The sequence below is a fragment of the Neophocaena asiaeorientalis genome, unplaced genomic scaffold (genome assembly GCF_003031525.2).
Source record: "Neophocaena asiaeorientalis asiaeorientalis breed wild unplaced genomic scaffold, Neophocaena_asiaeorientalis_V1.1 scaffold39, whole genome shotgun sequence".
Classification (NCBI taxonomy): Eukaryota; Metazoa; Chordata; class Mammalia; order Artiodactyla; family Phocoenidae; genus Neophocaena; species Neophocaena asiaeorientalis.
In genome coordinates, this window is record NW_020175670.1 from 9,207,887 (window position 1) to 9,231,082 (window position 23,196).

Below are 23,196 nucleotides of genomic sequence, written 5' to 3' on the forward strand. Positions count from 1 at the left end.
GATTTGTGTAGAAGTTTTTTTTTTTTTTTTTTTTTGCATGTGGATGTTCACTTGTTCCACTGTCTTTGCTCCATTGTATTGCCTTTTCTCCTTTGTCAAAGATCAGTTGACTATATTATGTGGATCTATTTATGGACTATTTACTCTGTTCCATTGATCTATGTGTCTATTCTTTTGTCATCAATACCACACTGTCTTGATTACCGTAGTTTTATAGTAAGTCTTAAAGTCAGGTAGTCCTCCAATGTTGGTCTTCTCCTTCAATATTCTGTTGGCTATTCTGGGTAATAGTTTCTTTTTGATTTGGAAATTAAATTAAATTCTTCCTCACTTGGCTTTCCAATCCACAGGTAACATTATATGTTCTTAAGTATAAAAGTATATAATAAACTAAAAGTATTTCTAGTATACTACCTCCAAATTTAATAAATGTGAAAAATCATATTTGCTCAGTAAGCACTTACCTCAAAATTTTGCTAAAATAATTTCATTCTATTAAGTGAGATTAACCTGTGTCAACAACATTGTACTGACTGATCAGTACAAAGAAAAATATGGCATGTGTGGTTTTACTTTTTATAAAATTACCATTTCTTAATGTAAAACATGGTGATTATAGTTGATAACACTGTTATATAGTTGAAATTTGCTAAGAGAAGAGAGTAGAATTTAAATGTTCTCACCAAAAATTTTTTTAAAAGGTTGATATGTGAGGTGATGAATGTGTAAATTAGCTAGATGGGAGGAATCTTCACAGTGTATCCATATATAAAATCTCCATGATGTATGCTTTAAATATTTTACAATTTTCTTTGTTAATTATACCTCAGTAAAACTAAAAAGTAAATAAAATGACTTTTTTACGTGGAATCTTTTAACTATTATAAATTAAATATACAAGACACAAGATTATAAATAACAAATTGACACTAAGTAATCTAAGTTCTCTATCTCCCTAAGGCTAAACAACTAAATCCTGATAAATATGCTTTCTAATGTGTTCTTTTGTTTGTTTGTTTGTTTGTTTGGCTTGCAATAAGCAGAAGGAGTCTTAAAGGAATGTCCCAAATTCCCCTCCAAAACATCTGTGAAGCCAGGGTCAAATCAGGGGGCAAACAGCCAGGGATTATGGGATTACTATGAGGACAAATTCCTTTCCAATAACTTAGATACAGGAGAATAAAGCTGTAAGTGATAATCAAGTGAGCAAAACAAGGAGCTGTGATCCTTGAGATCTTCACCATAAAAGGTGAACTTGAGAACTTGACCAAGACTCTCAAAGAGGTTGAAGTAGTCCCAGGTAAGTAGCACCTGGTTCTCAGCATAGACAGAAATAAATGCCATCTGGAGGAAAGCAGCTCCATTTACAACTGCAGAAATCTCATATATACATAATCACAAACAAAAGTCCCCAAACATATAAAGAGATAAATACCATGAATGACAGCCAGCAGAAATAACAGGCAACACCCTCAAAAACTGCAGGTATCAGAATTAGTAGTTACAGTATGAAAAGACAACTATATATGAAAAGTTTAATAAGATAAAGGACAGTATCATAAAAATAAGCAGTCAGCAAGAGACTATCGAGAATGATAAGGGAAATCTGAATATGAGCTAAATAGAACCTTAAGATATAAAAAATATAATTGCTGGAAACAAAAAGTCGATGATAGATTAAAAGTATATTTTAAAGTATACAATATTTATGGCAATTGAACTGAAATGTGAAAAAATTACACAGAACATAGCATACAGAGACAGAAAGATGGAAAATGTAAAAGAGAAGAAAAGAAATATGGAATTTAGAAAGATATGGCCTAATATACATCTCATTGGAAATCCAGAAGTATGGAGTACATAAAATGGAGGTGAGGCAATATTTGATTAGAAAACATATAAGAATTTTTCAGAAATGTGAAAATGCTGTATGATAGCATTTATATGTGGAATCTGAAAAATACAACAAACTAGTGAATAAAACAAAAAAGAAGCAGACTAACAGATATAGAGAATAAACCAGTGGGGAGAGGGAAGCGGGGAGGGACAAAGTAGGGGTAGGGGAAGAAAGGGTTATTATGGGATTATATGAAATCATGTGTGTAAAACTTTTTTAAATTGTAAAGCACTATAGAATTTAAAAAAATCTTTCATTTAAATAAGTAAATAAAGTCCTTCAAAAACACAAATGAATAAGTAGTTACAAGAAGGTCTAAAAGCAATAGAATTTATTTTTTAAATCTAAAAAAAATGTAAATCCACTTATTCAGAAAGCATAATGTATTGTATTCAGAAAAAGTGTTTAAAATTTACATCTAGATACATCATAGAAAAATTCAGAAATCCAAAGAAAAGATATTAAAAGCAGCCAGCAAATAAAGCAGATCACCCAAAAAGTTATGAAAATAAAATTCACTGAGATCTTCACGGCATCGATAATTAAGTCCATGAACAGTGGCATAATATCCCCAAAGAAATGAGGAAAAAATCAATATAAATCAAGGATCTTAAGCCAGATCAGTAGCTGGTCTCCAGAGATACTAACCATACCTCTCAATATTCATGTCACTGTGTAGCACTCTCCCACAATGAACTAGAGACAGTTCCGAGACTGGCTTCAATCAACAGAATATTTCAGAAATGGTGATCTGATAACTATGGGCTTAAAAATTAAGAAAGCCTGGCAATGTCTGCTTTTGTACTTTTGAAAGCCCTGATCCTCCATGTCAGTAGTCCAGCTATTCTTCTGGAAAGAGCCCATGACAGAAAGAGGCCATAAGGAGAAGTCAGGTGGAAAGAAAGAGACCTTGAGACTACCTGGAGAGAGAACGAGGCCCAGCCATTTCAGCATACCAGCGGAGTCCAGGCTTCCAGCTACCACTGCCAGGGCTCCAGACATGTGAATAAACCCATCTTGGACTTCCCAGACTCAGCACCATCTTGCTGCAATGCATAACAGCCCCTAGGCAAGACAAACCAAAGAACAGTCCAACTGAGACCCCAAACAACCCACAGAATCAGGAGAACTAGTAAAATGGCTGTTGTTTGGAATAGTTTGATATGAAGAAATAGATAACTGAAACACACAGCAAAATTCTATTTCAAGAAAAACAATATACAAACAAATGCTCATGGATTGGAAGAATTAATATTCCATACTACCCAAGGTGATCTATAGATTCAATACAATCCCTATCAAAATCCCAATGGTACTCTTTATAGAAATAGAAAAAAAATTTCTAAAATTCATATAGAACCAAAAAAGACCCTGAGTAAGCAATCTTGAGTAAGAACAAAGCTGGGGGGCATCACATGTCCTGATTTCAAAATATATCACAAAGCTACAGTAACAACAGTATGGTACTGGCATAAAAACAAACATAAAGACCAATGGAACAGAGTAGAGAGCCTAGAAATAAATCCACACATCTATAGCCAACTGATCTTCTACAAGAATACCAAGAACACACAATGGGGAAAGGCTACCCTATTCAATAAATGGTTTGGGGAAAACTGGATATTCATATGCAGAATGAAATTGGACTTATCTCACACCACATGCAAAAATTAACTCAAAATGGATTAAATACATAAACATGCTGACTGGAAGGAAAAACAAAACTTTCATTGCTTAAAGTTGATGCAAGAGTTTACATAGAAAACTTGAAGGAATTCTCGAAAACAAATATTAGAAATAATGAGAAGGTTTAGAAAGGCGGCTGGCTTCAATACCACTGCAGAAAAATCTAATGCATTCATATATATATATATATATATTTTTTTTTATGAGAAAACAAAAGTTTTGCATACCATTTATAATAGCAGTTAGAACTATAAGGTATCTAGGAATAAGCCTAGCAAAGCATGTGTAGTACATATGTGGGACTTTGATAACACTTCACTGAAAGACATTATAAAACTACACAAATTGAAGCATATATTATAGGTAACAGATTTAAAGACTTAATATGCTAAAGATGTCATTTTTCTCCAAATTGACCCATACGTCAGAGGAAATTACTAGCAAAATCCCAACAGAGTTCGTTCTTGTGGACCTTAACAAACTGATTCTATTTTATATGAATGGGAAAGTTTCAAGATAAACAGAAACAAAAATTCTCCTGAATAAAAAGAATATGATATGGCTTACCTATCAGATATCGACCTTTTAATTATAAAGCCTTAATAACTATGACGGTGTTAGATTGGCTCAGAACTATGTAAAAAGACTGACCAATGGGAGAGCTCAGAAAAAGAAAACTTGTTATGTGACAGAGGAGGCTTTGCAGATTGTTAGGGAAAGAAAGAATCGTTCAATAAATCATGCTGGTAAAATGTTACCCACATGGAAAAAAAGAATTCCTACCTCACACTGTATATAAAATTCAATATCAGATGGATCAAAGACTTCCTTGAAATTCAAACCTTTAAAATGATAAGATAAAAAAGAGGACCATTTTTATAATTTAGGAGATATAAGTATTTTAGGACTGGGCAAAAAGCACTGATCATAAAAGAAAAACATGATAAATCTGTCACATAAATATAAAAATACAGGCCACAAACTGGCAAAGGATTAACACTGAGACCATAAACAATCCTACAAATCAATGTAAAAAGTTCAAAAATGAGCAAAGAAATTAAGATACCTCACATATAAGAAAACACAATGTCTAACAAAAGCCATTATGAAAGATGTCACCTTCATTGTAATCAGAGCATTGCAGATTAAAACCACATGAGATCCATTTTACATCTATTAAATTTTCCAAATTACAAAATATGCAAGGCTAGAAAAGATAAAAAGCAATAGTGGGAGCATGAAATTTAGTTCTACCAGTTCGTAAAACTTGTAAAATTGTACATGTGCATGCCCTATGACTGAAAATGACTTCTAGGTAGATACTCTAAAGAAGTGCTTACACAAATACACTTTGAGTGAAGAATAATCATAATAGTACTATTCGTTTTAGCAAAAAAATTGAAATTACCCAAATGTCCACCAGTAAGAACACTGGTAAATAAAATACGAAGTTATTCAATAAAATATTAGATAGAAGTGAAAATGAACTTTACACAATTATAAATGGAAAAGCAAGACTATACACAGTAGGGTACCAATTTTACAAACGGTAAGCACAAACAAAACCAAACAAGGTATTGTATAGTGATGAATAAAAATATATTGGGGCTTCCCTGGTGGCGCAGTGGTTGAGAGTCCGCCTGCCATATAGATAGATAGATAAAACTAAAAAATAAAAACAAAGGAATGATTCATAATTTCCTAGTAGTGGTTAACTTTGGTGAAGATGAAGAGCAATTAGGGTAGCAAGGTAAGGGATGGGATGGAGAGAGATAAGTAAGGAGATGTAATTGTATTGATAATATCTAATTTCTTAAGTTATGTGGTAGCTTTACCAGTTTCTCCATTTTATTATTTTTTGTGATATGATGCATATATTGTACAAATATTCTTGTGTATGACTCACATATTACATTTTAATAAGATGATCTTAAAACCAATAGCATTATATAGAAATGGCATTTTTCATGTAAAAACTTTCCCATCTAACTCTCTAAAATATTTCTTGCATAATATGGAATAAGTTTCTATTTAAGAAATTAATTTCTCCTTTCATTACTGTCAAGAAATCTTTTCTGGCTGATAATTAAATAACTCTCATCTTTTCCCCAGAAATCATTTACACATGAAAGAATGAACTGCAACAAAGACCTTTTATTCTTTATATTCAAACTATGTTTTGGCCTCAAATCGTTTTTATCTTTTTTATCTTCTGAGGTATGGATTGCTTCATTGTGTTTCTATTTCCACAGAAAATGTTCAACTGGCTTTCACTCTTTGATGAAAGAATGTTAAATAAATAGTTCATATAGGTTCTCATTTAATTGTTTTATGCTACACTGGATGGGGAAAGTGCACCGCCCATGTCTAGCTCTAATAGCAACAGAGCATATTATAACTTATCAATTTAGTATTGTCAGAAAGTATAGAAAATTAATGACACAATTTACTTTTCCACAAATTTACTCATTAATTTATTTAATTCACCTAATTCAACATAGCACCGACTATGTTATAATTATGCTGAGGGATGATAAATGGAAAAGGGAATTTAATAACACTATGGTGTGATTTAGGATGTACAAAAGAATAGGGCTGGCACAAAGAGAGGAGTGTTCAATCCCTCCTGGAGATCAGAGACTGTCTTGACAGATAAGGAAAGAGCTGAGCTTCAGCTTATAGAATGAATGAGAGTTCTTCAGCTAAACATGGTAGAAAAAGCGAAGAGATCATGTACTAAGGCAAAGAAATGGAGAAGAAAAAAGAAATTGACACTGGCCAGTTGAATTGATGACAAATGGCAATCTTAGAATGCTGGATGAAATGTCACACACACACACACACACACACACACACACACACACACACGAGTTGAAGGAACTCAAAAGCTGGAAAGAAAATCTCCTAGATCTGGGAAAAAATAATCTCAAAAAGCTAGAATCCTCTTTCCTCTCTTGCGAACATGAGGGACTGAATCTATGAATCCTCCCACCCTCATCAGCCTGCTCCCCGCCACCAACCATGCACACACACCAGATGTGTGCAGTCTAGAGTCTAACATGTACTCAGGCACATTAGATACAGCCTCCAGCTGTCAGCTGGAACTAACTCAGTCAAAAAACTGGAATCCCCAAAGGGCAGCACTGGCTATGTAATGAGAAACAACAAAGACAACCAAAATCCCTTTGAACACTGGCTCAAGAAATCAACAAAGAAGCACACAGAAGCTGCTCTGGGTGGAAGGGAAGGGGAGAATAAAAGCTGATCTGATCAAAAATTATAATCAATACTCAGAAATGAATTTTTAAGGCTAAGAGTCATAGAATGGAATTAGTATGATAGTTTACTAGATTAACCATGGTAATAGATAACATAGTTAACATCATGCTCATAGATGATAGAATAATCTGAATGAAACTTAAAAAAAAAGTGTTTACAATGATTAAAGGAATAAAAGAAGAAATAGGAAGCATAATGAAAAAACAGAGTACCTTGGGAAAAGTTTTCTTAAGGCCTTTAAAATATAGCAATAGCCTTTTAGAAATGAGAATTTTAATTAATAAAATGAATAACTTAAACAATTGACAGTAAAATTGGTAAAATATATAATAATTCTAAGGAAACCTCTGCAAATACAGCATATAAAGTATTAAAAAAATATTTAACATTAAGGTGGACAACAGAATAAATTATGTTTAACCCATTTATATTTATTTAATATAACTGATGATTTTATTTATATGATATTTTCTCTTTAATGTCACCATGCTGTTTTCTTGTTTTCTTTCTGTTGCCACTTTGCCATATGAATTTTTACTTTTTCTTTTGCTTTTATATTATTTATATTCAATACCAGATATTTGAAAATAAGAATTACTCTCCTATTCTTGATTTCTTAAATTTTATTTTATCCTTAGCTCATTAATTTTATCTATTTATTTATTTTGTTAAGAACAAGTGAGTAGTACATTTTGTGAGCCCTTGTATTAAAAAACAAAAAAACTTGTTTGTTAGGTGAAAACCCTAATTCCACAACATCTTCCCTTCAAATCTTTGAAGGCTTTAGTTCATTTTTCCTTGATATTTCATGCTGCAAAGAATGAGCCTAGGTCTAGACTGATTTTATTCCTTCTTAATCTGTTTGTGCTGAATGGATGCTTATAGAATTACGTTTTATTTAAATGTACATTTCAATTTGCCATGTTTTATCTAAGTATAGGGGTTTTTTTCCTAAATTTTGAAATCAACACTTTCTAACTCAAGGTTTTAATCAACATCAGAAAATCACATTTTCATGCCTTTGATTGTTGCTTCTTGTATGATTGTTTTGGTCTCTTTCAATGGTACTTATAATTATTAGGTTACATCACTTCAGATGAGTCCTTATCATACCTTGGTGACTTTTAATCTGAGCTTTTTATCTTTGTATCTCATTCTGTTGTTCTTCATTCTTTTCCTGGTCTATCCTGATGGCTTTCTGTTTCTTAGAAATTTTGCTTATTGAATACTACTTAAACTTACAAAATAGATTTCTATAAAATCCTCCAGGTAACTGTAATTCTCATTATTCAAATTACTGTGAAATGTCAGGATGACATTCTCTTTCCTTATTTCTATAGTTTGTTTTTTGTTATTTTTGTTCTTCTTTTGAAGTCTTGGTACTGATTGGTATTGATTTTTTTTTTTTCCTTAAGACATCATGGAGGACTTGGGTTTTTTCTTATCCTTGAAAATATTTTTCTGCCCACTTTCAATTTGGTTGCTGTTTGAATCTCTTTCTTAGATCTAGAAGGCAGATCCATGTGCATAATTTCTAAACCAATTTTCGGTGTCTAGTCATTTTTACTGAGTATAATTTCTCTGGATGAAGGTGTAACCTTCTCCTATCTGTGCTGATTGGATTTACAATGCTTTGAGTCGACTAAGTGTATGAAAATGTGCCACACTCAGCATGCATATCTTTTAGAGATCTTATCGCCTCTATCATTATCCCTGTACTTTTGGCAATTTCATTTTTGACAATGCAATACACTGCCTCTAATTTCTTTCCACATTCTGCCCTGTTGTTTCTGAGGGATATGGAAATAGAGCAAAGGAGAGGCAAAGAAACACTGATCTAGTCACTTCCACAAATGATATCTGTGTATTACAGGGATACATTTTTATTCTCATTGGTATATAGAGACTATGGAATCAACAATCAGGGACAGGCAAATTGGTTTTCTATTATCTTTCTGTGAAATAGAACTGCTTTGTTTTATGACGTAAAGTACATGTCAGGCACAAATTATTTTTATTAATCCTTTGCAATCTACTCTATAGACAGTAGAAATACTAGATTCTAGCAATAGGTGACCAGTCAGAATAAATTTTTAGAGTAAAGCTCTCATCTTTAATATATATATGTATATATACATATAAAATGTATGTGTATATGAAGTACATATTTCTATATATTTTAGGGGCTTTTGAAAGAGAATGTCTTAATCTGTTAGACTAATACATTTAAATAGGAAGCTCCAGGATATTTCCAGTTTTAAATCTTACCTTATCATGATATACAGGAACATGGATTAACTCAGTGCCAATTGGGAGATATATATATATCCCAAGTAGCAAAAGCAGGTACAAATGGATCATGTCTATATTTCTATGTTCTCTCTCACTTACCTAATACTAGGGAAAGTTTAACTTCATCTCCTAGCCACAACCCAATGTTCTACTATTGTCAGCTTCCTAAATTAGAAACAGTGGTAAAGAGCAAATAATCCACTTCTCTATTTCTAGTCTTGCAGCCTCAAACTAAATAGATGATGGCTACATAGAGTCATGATTAGGAATAGAGATATGTTGAGTCCAGACCAAGCTTGCACACTTCTCATGTACAGTCCTTCCCTGGTATCCAGATGCAAGAGATTGCTTCTAGGACCCCCAGAGGTACCAAAATCTGTGGATGCTCAAGTCTCTTATGTAAAATGGCGTAGTCTTTGCATATAACCTACACACGTCTTCCCATATACTTTAATCATCTCAAGATTACTTACAATACTTAATACAATGCAAATGGTATGTAAATAGTTGCCAGTGCATGGCAAATTCAAGTTTTGCTGTCAGGAACTTGCTAGAATTTTAAAAAAATATTATCAACCCACAGTAGGTTGAATCCTCAGATGTGGAACCTGGGGATAACTGTACAAGTTCTTAATCTCATTGAGTTTCAGACTTCTCACTGATAAAATGAAGGTAAGGTGGTGGGGAGATTGGATGAGATAATGTACATAAGGAACCTGGCAAATAGTAACTTCTCAATTAATAATAATTTTTATTTCTTTCTGAACTTGTTTCTCCCTCTGACGTTTTTTCAAAGAAAAAAAAATTCCCTTCAGTACCAAAAAATAGAAAGGTCCCCTTCTACATTTCTTATTAGGAAAAAAAAGTAAGTATTAAATGAAAGGACAGAAAATAAGATCAGGGTTACTATTATTCAGTGTATCCTATTTGTTGTTAACATCTCATTTCTGATTTCATTTCTGGCTGGTAACTCAATATGTATATTAGTCTTATTTGTGGGGATATTTTTGAATTATAAAAATTAAGAGAGAAAGGAAACTGCCTATCTGGCAAATATAGACTCAAATTTACTGCCTGCCGATGCAGGGGACACGGGTTCATGCCCCGGTCTGGGAAAATCCCACATGCCGTGGAGCGGCTGGGCCCATGAGCCATGGCCCCTGAGCCTGAGCGTCCGGAGCCTGTGCTCCGCAACGGGAGAGGCCACAACAGTGAGAGGCCCGCATACCAAAAAAAAAAAAATATATATATATATATATGTATATATATACATATAGAGAGAGAGAGAGAGAGAGAGAGAGAGAGACTCAAATTTAATTTATTTTTAAAAAGATCAGGTTAATCTTTTCCCACATCAACGGAATGCTCTTAAACATAGAAATTACAATCATCATATCACATCTTTGTAATTAACCATATCATAAATTTTTTGAAAATAAGGATTGATTTGATCTCTTTTGTGTCAATCTTTTCACATAGCATACTTGTGAACCCGTTACAGCTAAAATCATTACCCTTCTGGATACACAACATTTTATTTTCATATTAAAGATATTTCATCATATTTCAATACTGATATTTAAATACATCTGATTATACTTTTAATCATTTAAGTTTCTTTGTTTACCATCAAGTCAACTAGAGACATTAGGGTCTAACTCACCAGTTGAGGTATAAAGGTATGATTCTGTTTGTTGTGGCACTAGCTGTTCTTTTATGATCTATCTCAGACCCAAGATTTTTTTTATCAGGGTGTGGAGAGCAAGGTAGGAATACAGTGATTGGCTTCTGGAAAAGATGTATTGATGGGTGCTGAACATGAATCAGAGGGCTTGTGGATAGTACTGAGTAGGAAGTATCTTGCTGAGTTTTTAAATATGCCACCAGAGATGGGTCAATTGGTCGGACCTATACAAAGAAAAAATAGATATATATTCCTATATTTTAATAGCAGAAGATACAAAGTATCAGCACATTTCTAAGTCAATTTCCTGAAAATTTAATAGAACATAGTTTTATACATTTTTCTCTACATTGTTAGCTGGAATCTACAGTATATTAATTTATAAAAGATCACAGGATTTGGTCTTCTTTTTACAAAGTCTTTCTGAAATCTAGGTTCCTTGCTCTATGTTATAAATAACTGAGAAACACTCTTAACTGTAGGCAAAAAAATGACCTAGAAAACAAAATAGACATTTTATATAATTTCTAATTAGAACTATTGTTAGATCAAGTGATCTTCAGAAACTAGAAAAACAAGACTATATTTATTTGTTTCCTCTCACATAAGAATGGCTGATAAAAATAGCTAACATGATTCCAAAATTTCAAAGTTTATGGAAAATATTCTTGAATAAATTGTACATAATATGATTTCTTCCTAACTTTTCTTCTTTGCTTACCACTTATGGTAACAACTGGGAGAAACTAGGAGAGCATGAGGGAGAGTTAGGCTAGAAGGAAATATTGAGGAAATATGTCTTCTAAAATGTACATTGATATGTCATTGTACACCTTGTAAATAATGTTTGTATGTATTAAATTCTCATCCCAGAGAAGTACTGTTTAATAATTAAATATAACCAAATATTTACAATCATAAGTATTTTAATTGATTAGCCTTTTTTTTAACCATCCTCTCAGGTGGAAATCTTGAATCATATGAAAGTCCCAATGTCTGGCATTAGTTCTATCATAGATACTCAACATTTGTTTTTGTCAACAAATATCATAAATAAAACAACACAAAAAATTAGCTAGAAAAAGCTTTAAAATAAGGCAGGGATTTATTTTGGAATGAGATTTAATATGCTCCAAATCATCACTATATCAATGATGACACTGTAAGTTAGATTATTAAAAGTATAAGAATTCATTTACTGTTATATTAAATATTTGTATCTTCTCAATCCTTTTCGGATGATGTTTGATGACCCACAAAATCTAGGAGAAGAAACTCACCAGTTTTTAATATTTACCTTTAATTGTACAAGTACTGGTGAGCTGAAAACTCCTGGAGGGTAATTTAAGGATATTTGAGAATCCATGCTTGGCTTAAGAGTAAGGCCTTTCTTTGTTACTGTAAAGGACTCTTTCTTTAAACAAGACACAAGAGAAAAGATACCCAACTTATAAACTTTCACTTCAGCACAGGTCACCTGTGTGGATTTAAGGACATTAAGACAATGACATTAAAGGACATTAATAGTGCATTGCTCTGGAAGTACATGCTGTACATATTCTCTGGCTGTGGGAAAAAACAACAACTATATGCTGTCCCTGTAATCTCCCACAATTGAGAATTACTTCATTAACCCCAAATGGATGGTCCTTTCATGAGATCAAGTAGAAGTAGATACTAGGAGTTTCTCAAATTTGAACTACATGATAGAAAAGAGAGAAATAAATGTATTTTTAAATTTAAATTATTCCCCACAAAAGGTAAACGGATAATGGGCAATCACATTTAGTGTTTTCACAAATATTAATTATATTTGGAATCCTATCCTGGACTTGGACTTTAAATATTGCCCTTTATCCAGAAGATTTAACAATGTTTTAGGAATTCCAAGGACTGAAAGATTTCATCATTTGGGTAGTTTACACAAATCCTACAGCACCTATACTATCAGCAAATTCTTCCTGCTGACAATTCACAATCTCTTGATAAAGTCATTTTCTCTATTTCTCTCTTCCATGCAGGGGGAGCAGATGATTGCAAAGAGACACATTTGTGTTTCTTTTTTATATAGTGACATTTAAATTTGGAATGCATATATGCAGGGACATATTCAAGCTTTTTTATCACAAAAAAGGAACTGAGTACATAAATGAAAACAAAATTATCTACTCATATAATCACCAAAGCTTAAAATGAAGAGGAAGACTTAGAAGTAATCTGGTCTATTCATGCTTCCCTAAACATCAGCTGGGCTCCACCCAGGCATGAGAGGATATTCATGCAGACACACACACAAACATTTCAGGGACAGTAACAATGGAAAATAATCTATCATTTGAAAACTGATTAAGGAAGAGATTTCACAATATCTTGTCATGAATCCATTGTTGGGAAAATTCAGGGCATGATGGATGTTCTTAATTAGCCAGAGGGAAAATTGTGAGAGGTAAGAAAGAAAGGTTTTCTGGGAACTCATTATGGTTGCCATGCAGTTAGAGTACATTTGGTAGGTTCTGGGGAAATGGAAGGGTTTTTAAGCAGGGGAGTGTCACGAGCAGAACTCTGATGATGGTTTGTCTGACTCCAGAATTAGAATTCTTAAATGTTGTATGAACCACATAAAAATTTGGAAGGAACCTAGAGTTTAAATTTTCTTGAGCTAAATATAGGGATAACAACCATTAGAAAACTATGAAAGAAAAGTATATGCTTTTATTTTTTTCAGTAAACAATGGCTCTCTTATTTTTTTCTTTTGCATTTTCTATTTACTAATCATCTTGTATACCCATTTGGTGAAAAGCATATGTGCTATGAACTGTTTTTGTTTTTATTATGATAGTCACACAGATGGGTCAAGATTAAAAAGCCACACGTAAGGGCAATGATAACTAGACTATTATACTTACAGACTTCCTAGACTAAATATAAAATGTTTTCGTTGCATGAATTGGCATAATTAGAACAGGCTTAGTTTTCATATTCAACTGTATAACTTTGTTTGTAACTCAGAAAAGACCCAAATCAGAAGAGATAAATTAAAAAGAATTGTTTGCATGTGTGGCTTTTTTTTTTTAACATTTATTCCCTGCCCTCTTCTTCAAATAATGATATAAAGATGAAAACTTATATAAAGCTGAAAAGACAAATATTTTAATTATTTAAAAATAAGTTCAGTGATCCACAGAAGAACCTTAAACTTTAACTCCCATCAGCTCTATGCTAAGTTTAATAATTATGTATATATTCTTTCTTCAAAACATATGAACTTGTCGCCATGGATGGCTTGAGAGTTATTATAAGAAAGTTTACCATGAAAAAGATAATTTATTAACCACTAACGTGTTTATAGACTTCCTTTTATCTTCTTAAGTGTTTTTTCTCATTTAATCCTTATTACCCTATCAGGTAGACATTATTATTGTATTCATTTTTTAGATGAAAAAAATTGAGTCATATCAAGGTTACATAATTTACTCAAGTTCACATAGCAGGAAAGTGTAGGAACCAAACTTCAGACCCAGCCAATCTTCCGCGACAACCCACATCCTAACTACCACATATACTGTTTTCCACGTACAGACTAATAACTAGACTTAATAACTATCTCAAGGCATACACACACACACACACACACAAATTGTTGTTTTTACATATTTTTCCAACCCATGAATGATAAAAATAAAGCTAACGTCATCTGGGGATCCTAGAATTCTTAAATTTAGACAGAGGTCCATCCCATTAGAAATGTTAGTCTAAAGCTAGTCTAAGGTGTGAAGCTAATTAAACCATGATGTTGGATTTGCTTCCCAGGCAAAAATATAACACTTGCTGGGTCCTAGACTCAAGTTCTTCACTCCCAAATTTGACCAATAAGCTCTGCTCTTTTATCTTTATGGATAGCAAAACAAAACAAAACAAAACAAAAACACATGAATTCACCGGCATAAATCTTATCAACCCTTCCATTTTATACCAATGGAATAATTGTATCTGTACTATGATCTGGTAGTCTGAGTAATAGTTAGAAGTCAAACAGCAAATGTATGTGTAGTCAAGGATTTACCAACCTTGTAACTTTGTCTCATTCCTTCCAGTGAATTTGGAGTCAGGTAACTTGATTGAAGGTCTACATCAGACACTTTCACCATGATGTCTCTGTAATTTCCCCTGTAACGTTAAGTAAATGGAATTGCAATGCATATTGGAAATGGAATTCTCTTTTCCATATCTGAGCACTCTACAGTAATAACATTGCTGACCAATTCTTCATTATCACTCACTATTAAAGAACTCATGTTCTTAATTATCCGGCATTCTAGATGTTGTAGAACATAGGACGGTGCTGTAATATAACAAGACACTTGGGTGACAGTATCATCACTCAGCACATCAAGATACCTGCAGGGGAAAAAAAGGACATCATTTTTTCAAATATTTGATTTATAGACTGTATAGTGAAATGCCTAAGAGCACAAGCTCTAGAGACACGTTGTCATGGTATGAATCCCTGCTCTCCCACTTAGTAACTCTGTGACCTTGGGCAAGATATTTAACCTCTCTATGCCTCAGTTTCCTCAACTGTAAAATAATGATAAAATAATACCTATCTCATAGGAAGACTGAGAATTAAATGAACTATTATACAGTAAGTAATTAAAAAGCTGTGCCTGGCACTTAGAAAGTACTATATATATTAAGCTATTGTTACTATTGTTATTACTATTATTATTTAAGCAGACAATTCATTCCTGTTTTGTTCACTTCAAATATAAATCTGAAGATTGCTGAAGCTTCTTGATAAACCAAGAACTAGTGCCTGAATAGTCTTCTAAATTTTGAGGAAAGGTATAGATGTGGTACTGGATTTGTTTATTACGTTTTTAAGAAAAATAGAGAAAGGTACAAAAGTACTGTGAATGTATGTTTAATCAAAGTAAATAGAAACAGAATATTTACAGTCCTCAAAGAATCAATCCAAAAACTGATTTTGACAATTGGTTTTACTCTTGCTTTTTGTACCATCACCTTTGCCTAAGATTTTATAGAGTCTTATAGATTTGAATTCAGTTTTGAGATCAGTCACTTACTATTTGTTTGACCTTTAACATCAACTATTATTATTAAAATAGCTAATATTTTAGCTCTTTCTATGTACCAGGTTTTAGGCTATACATTATTTCATTCAAATCCTCACACCATGGGTATGAGGTACTACTCACCCATGGGCAGGTACTACTGTCATTACTATTTTACAGATAAAGAAACTGAAGTTTAGAAATTTTAACTTGCTGAGGATCACACAGATGGTAAGTTGTAGAATCAATAAATGAGTCCATCTATCTTTAACACAAAAGCCCAAACTTTCTGATATAATATCATACTTCCTCAAATCATTCCAAAACACTGGTTTCTTTATCCATTATGAACTGAAATGAATACCAGGTTCACAATAATGTGAGGATTGAATGAGATAAAATATTTCAACCTCTTATAATAGTGGGTTAACATAAATGAGTGTTCAATAAATGTTAGCTCTCTATATTAAAACTACCAGCTTGCATTTCCTCTCTTCTCGCTATTTCTCATTTCATACCAGTGAAATGATTGAAATATAAACAATGTCAAAGAGAAATAAGAGGATCTTTATAAAATGCAGCATTAATATCAAGTTCTAGAATAATCAGCTTTTAATTATTTTTCAATTAGTAAATTGAATGCTATAGTGCCCCTCAACACAGAAATCTAGAAAATATGTTGAAATTTCAAGGAGGGTTATTTATTTATATTTACAATTCTGAACCCATAAAGTTAGAAGGAATAGAAAATTATCCAGCACATGGGTCTGTTTGAGTCTTCTCTGATCATGGTGATAAAGGTATTTCAGAAAATTAGATACATTGTTTAATATAGGATACAATGATCCAGTCTTTTTCTAAATCATCATAGCATTACTTTATTCATAAATTAATTTAAATCTTTAATATCATAAAATAGACAGTGTTCAAATTTCCCATTGTTGTTTTTAATTAGTTTCTTTTATCTGAATCCAAATAAAAGCCACAAATTGCAGTCAGTAGAATGCGTGTTTACGTCTTTTGCATTATATATGTTTCCCTCAATTTCTTCTGTCCTTCCTTCCTCCCTCCTTTCCTCCTTCCTCCCTCCTTTCCTCCTTCCTCCATCCTTTCCTCCTTCCTCCCTCCCTCTCTCCCTCCCTTCCTTCCTTCCTTTTGGTCTTACTCTCACTCTCTTGGTCTCTTGCTCTCAGGCTGGGGGAATACTACAGATCCAGTCTTGTATAACTTCAAAAATGACTCTCTTTTGTGCCCTGGAAACCCAACTCAATACACTCTTCTTGCAAAAGACTGACAGATGAAGTAGGGCAAGGGGACCTGTAAATGCTTCCATTTCCCCTAGACCTAATCAAATAGATCTAGTCCAGCCACTAAAATAATCACATTGGTTTATTCTAGTGTCGTTTCCCTTTGTATACACTAAGACAACTACCCTGGAAGAGATAGGCTTTTTTCAAAACGCTCTCCAGGGAGGAATCACAACAGATTGTGAGCTAGGTTTTATTTATGACTCTCATCTTTCTTGTGGCATGATGGCTTCCTAGCCTGAGGAATTGCAATGAGTAGTCATCTTCTGAAACATGCAAGCCAAGCAAAACTGGTTTGCATGCCACAAAGAGGAAATCACTAACTAGGAAACACCTAAAGGAGGTGTTAGAGGGAGTGGTTCAGCAATGACTCATTAGTTGATGCTTTGAGTCATTTCTGAATGTGAGGATATGAAGTGTTAATGTTTTTCTCAAGTGAAATGGGCAACCGCATATTGACTACTTTCATAGTTGTTTTGCAGGGGCAGTAAGCCTTTCACACCAGGGGGGGTCTTTCACGGGTTAAATATTACTCCTGTGACACCTATAGAATTCATTAGATTTTCAGACATGCAGGGAACCTTACAGCTAAACCAGCTCAACCTCTTCATTTTATAGATGAGACAACTAAGGTCAAAGCGAGCAAAATGACGTGCCTGAGATCATAGACTCATTCATTCTGTTGTCCTGGAAATGGTATTGTATTCTGAAAGAGCAGACACAGGATAAGTGAAGTTTGGTGGTGTGTGGGAGTGGAGAACGTGAGGGTTGTTGGGGGTGAAATAAATCAACATGCTAATATTTAGCTGAGAGTGAACATCTGCCAAGCAACAAGGCGCTAGGCCCTTTAGGTGATTTTCTCATTTGACCTTACCAAATAATCCCAGCAATAATTTCTATAAATAAGAAAATGGGGCTAAGAAATGAAACAAGTTGCCCAGGGTCACAGAACTAGTAAGTAATAAAACAGGAGATAAATTTAAGTCTGTCTCCCAAACCAATGATTTTTTTTTTTTTATTCCCCATTACCTTCTAAGGGTCTTAACTTTACTGTGAAAATATGGCTTGTGAATATTTTATTTCATTTGGACAATTATAGATTATTATCCCCTTGTATAGGGGAGATAATTCACAAAATAGATCAGTCAGTTTCAACATATTTTTTCGAAATCATGGGCTCTTTGAGAATCTGGTGAAAGCTCTGGACCATCTCCAAGGAGATAAAATAGGTGTGAAAATATACATTCAATTTTAAGAACCTCCCGAAGCTTATCCATGAGCCCTCCCAGAGTTCTTAACCCACGGGTTAAGAATTTATGATGATTTATAAATAAGATAAATGTGAGAATTCATTTGAGGATATAAATAAAATAAATCTGAGGCTTGGAAATTCTCTTCTAATATTTGAACTCTGCAGTCTCCTAGTTTTTTCTTAGGATAACCTAAAGAGTAGTGATTTAGGAATGTGTCCATGTTCTCGACAATTGTCCATTTTAACTACTTTCTTATACAGTCAATTCTTTCTTCCTTTAAAGAAACCTTTAATATTTTTCCTGAAACTATAAGAAACAAACAATAGTATTAATAGCAGCCATAAACATTTTTATGGGAGTAATTTAAACTGAATTATTGATTTGTAATATCTTTTGGAGATCTGAAATGTATATATAAAATTTTATTCATGTGTAAATATTGTTTTATATACAAGTAGAAACACACATATAAGCAGGAATATACAAGCAACTCTCACATTATATTTACTCACTCCTTTTCCATGATGTTATGCTTTTGCTTTAGACTCTCTGAATCACTGGGAAGAGGGCTATTCACATATTTACTGGAGATATCACATGTTGTTGAGGATGTGGTAATCTCTTCACTTTGGCTTTCTGAGATCTCTTGAATTTCTCTTTCTCTTGTCTGGATTATGTCATGCATCTCTTCCCTGTTGCTATTTATGTTCTCAACAGTCATGTGTTCTATTTGTTTATCATCTTCATTTTCTGCATTATCTGGGAACATTTTGTTCTGTGACTCTTCTTGGCCTGTTACATCTCCCTTCAATGACGTATTGTTTTATTTTCCCACTAGTTCTGAACTCCTATGTATTTTATTTTTTTTTAACTGAACCTGGTTTGTATAATGACTTTCCTCTCCATTCGTGGGAGAAACAGTAGCTGTTTCTATGACATTTTGTTCCCCTCTTGCAGCAATGTCTGTTGCTTTGATATCTTGAATGGTGGACATTGTCTGCAGTGGAGTACATTCATCATGCATGCCGCATAAATTACACATCTCCTTTTCTTCTTTCTTTAGAAATGTAGCAGTGCTCCCCAAATATTACTTCTTTTCATGAGGCAATCTACGAATGCAATGATTTCTACACACACATACACACAGAGACACATTAAAAAGAGTAAATACAAAACTAAACCAAATTATGTTTCTCCACTGACATGTAATGAAATATGGAGAAATTACCCTAGAAATCTACAAAGACCCTTACTAGGCTTTTAAGCCTACCTCCCTTCTGAAGAAGTCATTTGCACCACTGTAATTCTCTTAACACATCTAGAAATTGGGGATAAATTGCTTGTTAACATAGTAGAAAAGACTAAATCTAATCCCTCTTGCTTGTGAAAATGCTTTGAATATTTGCAGAAAGATATCATGACCCCCATCCATAAGATGCCATTCAACTGAAGCCAATATCTCCCTCAGTCAGTCCTCATTTGGTATGATTCTGAGAATTGTTTTTCTTCTTTGAACGTACTATGCAGTTTATCAATGATCCACGTATAATTCTTCACCTAAAGTTTAGCAGAGCTCTCCAGATGAGGCTTGGGTAGCAGGCATACCAAAGCTACATTATTTCTGCTGACGCAGATGCTGTATTTTATTGGGTACTTTGTTTGCTATTATAATTGGATTAGGTTTCTACTACTTCTCCTTCTGGACTTGTGATGACTGGAAATTTTCAAATGAGTCTTTCAAAAATAGCTCTAATTATCTCAATCCTCTGATTAGAACCTGGCTACTCAAGGACTAATAAACCAAGTGAAGCCTCTTTGCTCTGGTGTAAACCGTCACCATGATCTGATCTGATATAATCTCTCACTCCATCCCCATTTCTTATTATTTTCCTGTTTGTTCATTCCTCCTCTCCTCACAGCTGGGGTCACCTGATGGCTTCTTACAGGCTTAACAACTCTGCAATCTTTAGAATTCAATTCTGAACTCAAGCATATGTAATTTAAGGCCCTATAGCTCAGTGTTTTCAAAATCATCAGTAAATCATCCTTTAACTAGTCTAGGCTTATCATTGGGCTCCAGTTCTGACAACTTGTTTTTTTGTCTTGTATCTGAGACTCTGTCTTTATTTTGAACTCCTATTCCGGTAGCTGAGTCATCATCATTTTCCATGAATGATCATTTGTGTTGCCTAGGACCACATTCAGTTCTCTCCAGAGATTCCATTCCTGGCTATGAGATCCAGCTGATGGTCTCTAGGACATGCTGCCTTTGGACAGATTTCCCTCATGTCCACAGTCTGCCCTCTAGACTGAATTTCTTAACGTTATCTGGATTCCTGATTGATGAGACCTGCCTGCTTGCCTTGACACGACATTATTTAGAGTTAGATTTGATGATGCCACGTATCTTCTTATCTAGAGTAACTTGTTGTCTGAGATCATAGACATCAGATACCATGTTCTTCCTGCCATGCTGTATTTCGCATCCATAACTGGCCCTATTCCCAAGAACCTGCACCCCACTTCGTGTGTGTGGGGGATCTAATTCCATATCCCATCCCATCCCATTCTTCCCAGTGTTTTTTCAATTAACAGGTTCAAGTTCAAATAAGTCTAAAAATAGAGTATCATACTCCAATATGAAAATACTGCTTGTCCTGCCTCACACTAATCCTGTATTTTCCTACTTCTAAGTGTTGGGTCCTACGAATAACGTCTCTGCTGGAATGCTCTTTAAGGCACCCAGTTTCTGGCTGCATAAATCCAATTCATTCCTTAAGCTTCAGGTTAGTTACTGCATTTGTGCTAGTGAAATTCCCCACTCTAAAAATGGAATCTCGCCTATTTCTGAAGACTTAACGCATTTCATTTTTATGTCTCTAATGGAATTAGCCTCAATGTCCCTTGCATTATTGTGCAATTGCCTTAACTGATTTCCCATGTTAAATTGTTAGTCCCTTGTGGACAGAGACTCTATCCTGGTTTTTGTATGCTCCTTAGCGCTCTCATATTTCTTAGAGAAAGAATAAAGGAAATACTTGCCTTGTCTCCAGGTACAATAATTCTCTTTGTCAAGCAGTACATACAGCTGCTGTTAGGTGGAACACAGAGTCCCTGCAGTAGGTTCCAAGAGTTGGTGAAGGGCCTCACTGAGTTCTTGACCCAGAAAGACCACTGTGGCTATCCAAGTGGCCCCGCCAGCCCCTTCACAATGGTCTTCACCCAGGAGCTCCTGCTTTAGCATCAGGTTTTGTCTCCAAATCTGCTTCAATATTTGGCCTAGTTTACCTGAGCCTATGTCTTCTGTATCCATTTTATGCTCCACAGGTGGGATGTTTCCTAACAGCAAAGCCTAAAGGTTTAGCAAATTCAAGCTTGGCTGTGGTTTTTTTCTTCTAAAATCTAGGAGATGATCCAAGTCAGCTAGCCAAGCACTTTCCTGCAACATAATAGTTTATTCAGCTTCTTGTTGACCAGTGAAAAGTTACTAGGTGACCAAAGGAGGGGCGTTCCTGCACCATGGGTGCCACTGTGTACAGAATAGATTAACCACAGGGATGGAGTTACCTCACACAATCCCACTTTCCATGTAAGTTTTACACTTTCGATGTACTATGGAAGCCTCCTATACTTTTCAAGTTTTGAGGCAACAAAATATGGATTCTGTGGTAGGACGAGGAGTGTATTAATCAAAGGTGAACTCTTTTAATAATACTGCTAATAACTATATGAAACTCAAAAATACTTATGAATGAACTAATATGTTGTCTGAATTGCTTCAAAATAAGCTGGGAGTGTGGGAGCAGTGTATAGATGAAGTAAGGTTGGCTGTAAGTTAGTAATTGTTGAAGCTGGATATGGTTACATGTGGGGGTCTTTACAATTCTCTCTAGTTAGCATAGAACATTTTTATAATAAAGAATTTTAAAAATATTACTCTGCTGGAGCAGAGTTTATTACCACTCTGCTCTGTTAGGTTTATCAGTACCTTCTTCTGTGGCAGGTCTGCAGTGAGATCGAGATAGGTACTTGGCCTCTTTCCTCTCTGATCATTTCTCTCTAATTAGATAAAATGCTCCTCCACGAACAGAAAGCAAATCTGAAGAGTGTCTTTCTCTGAACTAGCAAGGAATCCACCATGTGTAATTAAAATATAGTCACAGCGCGTTCTCACTGCTGCTGGCCCCTTCATCGGCACATTTTATATGACACCATGGCGTCACAGGACCTGATACCGGGCGGAGCCCCGGAGTCCGCGGAGGAACCCAGAGCAGCCTGCTTCTTCCTCTGCAATCCCCTCCTCTCATAAGGGAGAACACGGCACCGGAGGGAGAGGGCCGTGCATTCCGGACGGGCTCATGTTCTCTCGGGGGCACTGGAATGAAATGAAAGCTCCCAAAGCACAGCCCGAATCCCTCCTGCCCACAGCCATCACCTTATCTCATCTTAAGCACTGGGCCTGTTAGAGCCACACTCAAGACACCTGAAAGAGGAGACGGGGAAACACAAACCCAGTGAATAAGGAATAGAAAACGAATGCCACCACAGGCGTAAAATACTGCCCAAGCTACTTTTGCTCTGCAGAGGCTGAAGGAAAAGGAAAGGAGCGGCGGTACGAAGAGGGGTGGTGAGGGTGAGGTTCGGGGTGCGTCCTCATTCTCTAGTGGAAATCTTATTTTTCAGTGACCTCTGTTCCTTTAATGCCTGAAATATATGTGTAAT

At 34.6% G+C, this 23,196-nt stretch overlaps 1 protein-coding gene across 1 annotated transcript in view; it reads right to left on the minus strand.

The window, feature by feature from the left end:
* The window catches only part of DTHD1 (death domain containing 1), a 67,971-nt gene extending 48,473 nt beyond the window's left edge, over window positions 1–19,498 (minus strand). Inside the window, 4 exon segments of the mRNA XM_024731674.1 lie at window positions 10,818–11,062; window positions 12,136–12,315; window positions 14,907–15,237; window positions 18,987–19,498. Coding sequence (XP_024587442.1) covers window positions 10,818–11,062; window positions 12,136–12,315; window positions 14,907–15,237; window positions 18,987–19,498 — 1,268 coding nt within the window.
* Between the last annotated feature and the right edge of the window lie 3,698 nt (window positions 19,499–23,196).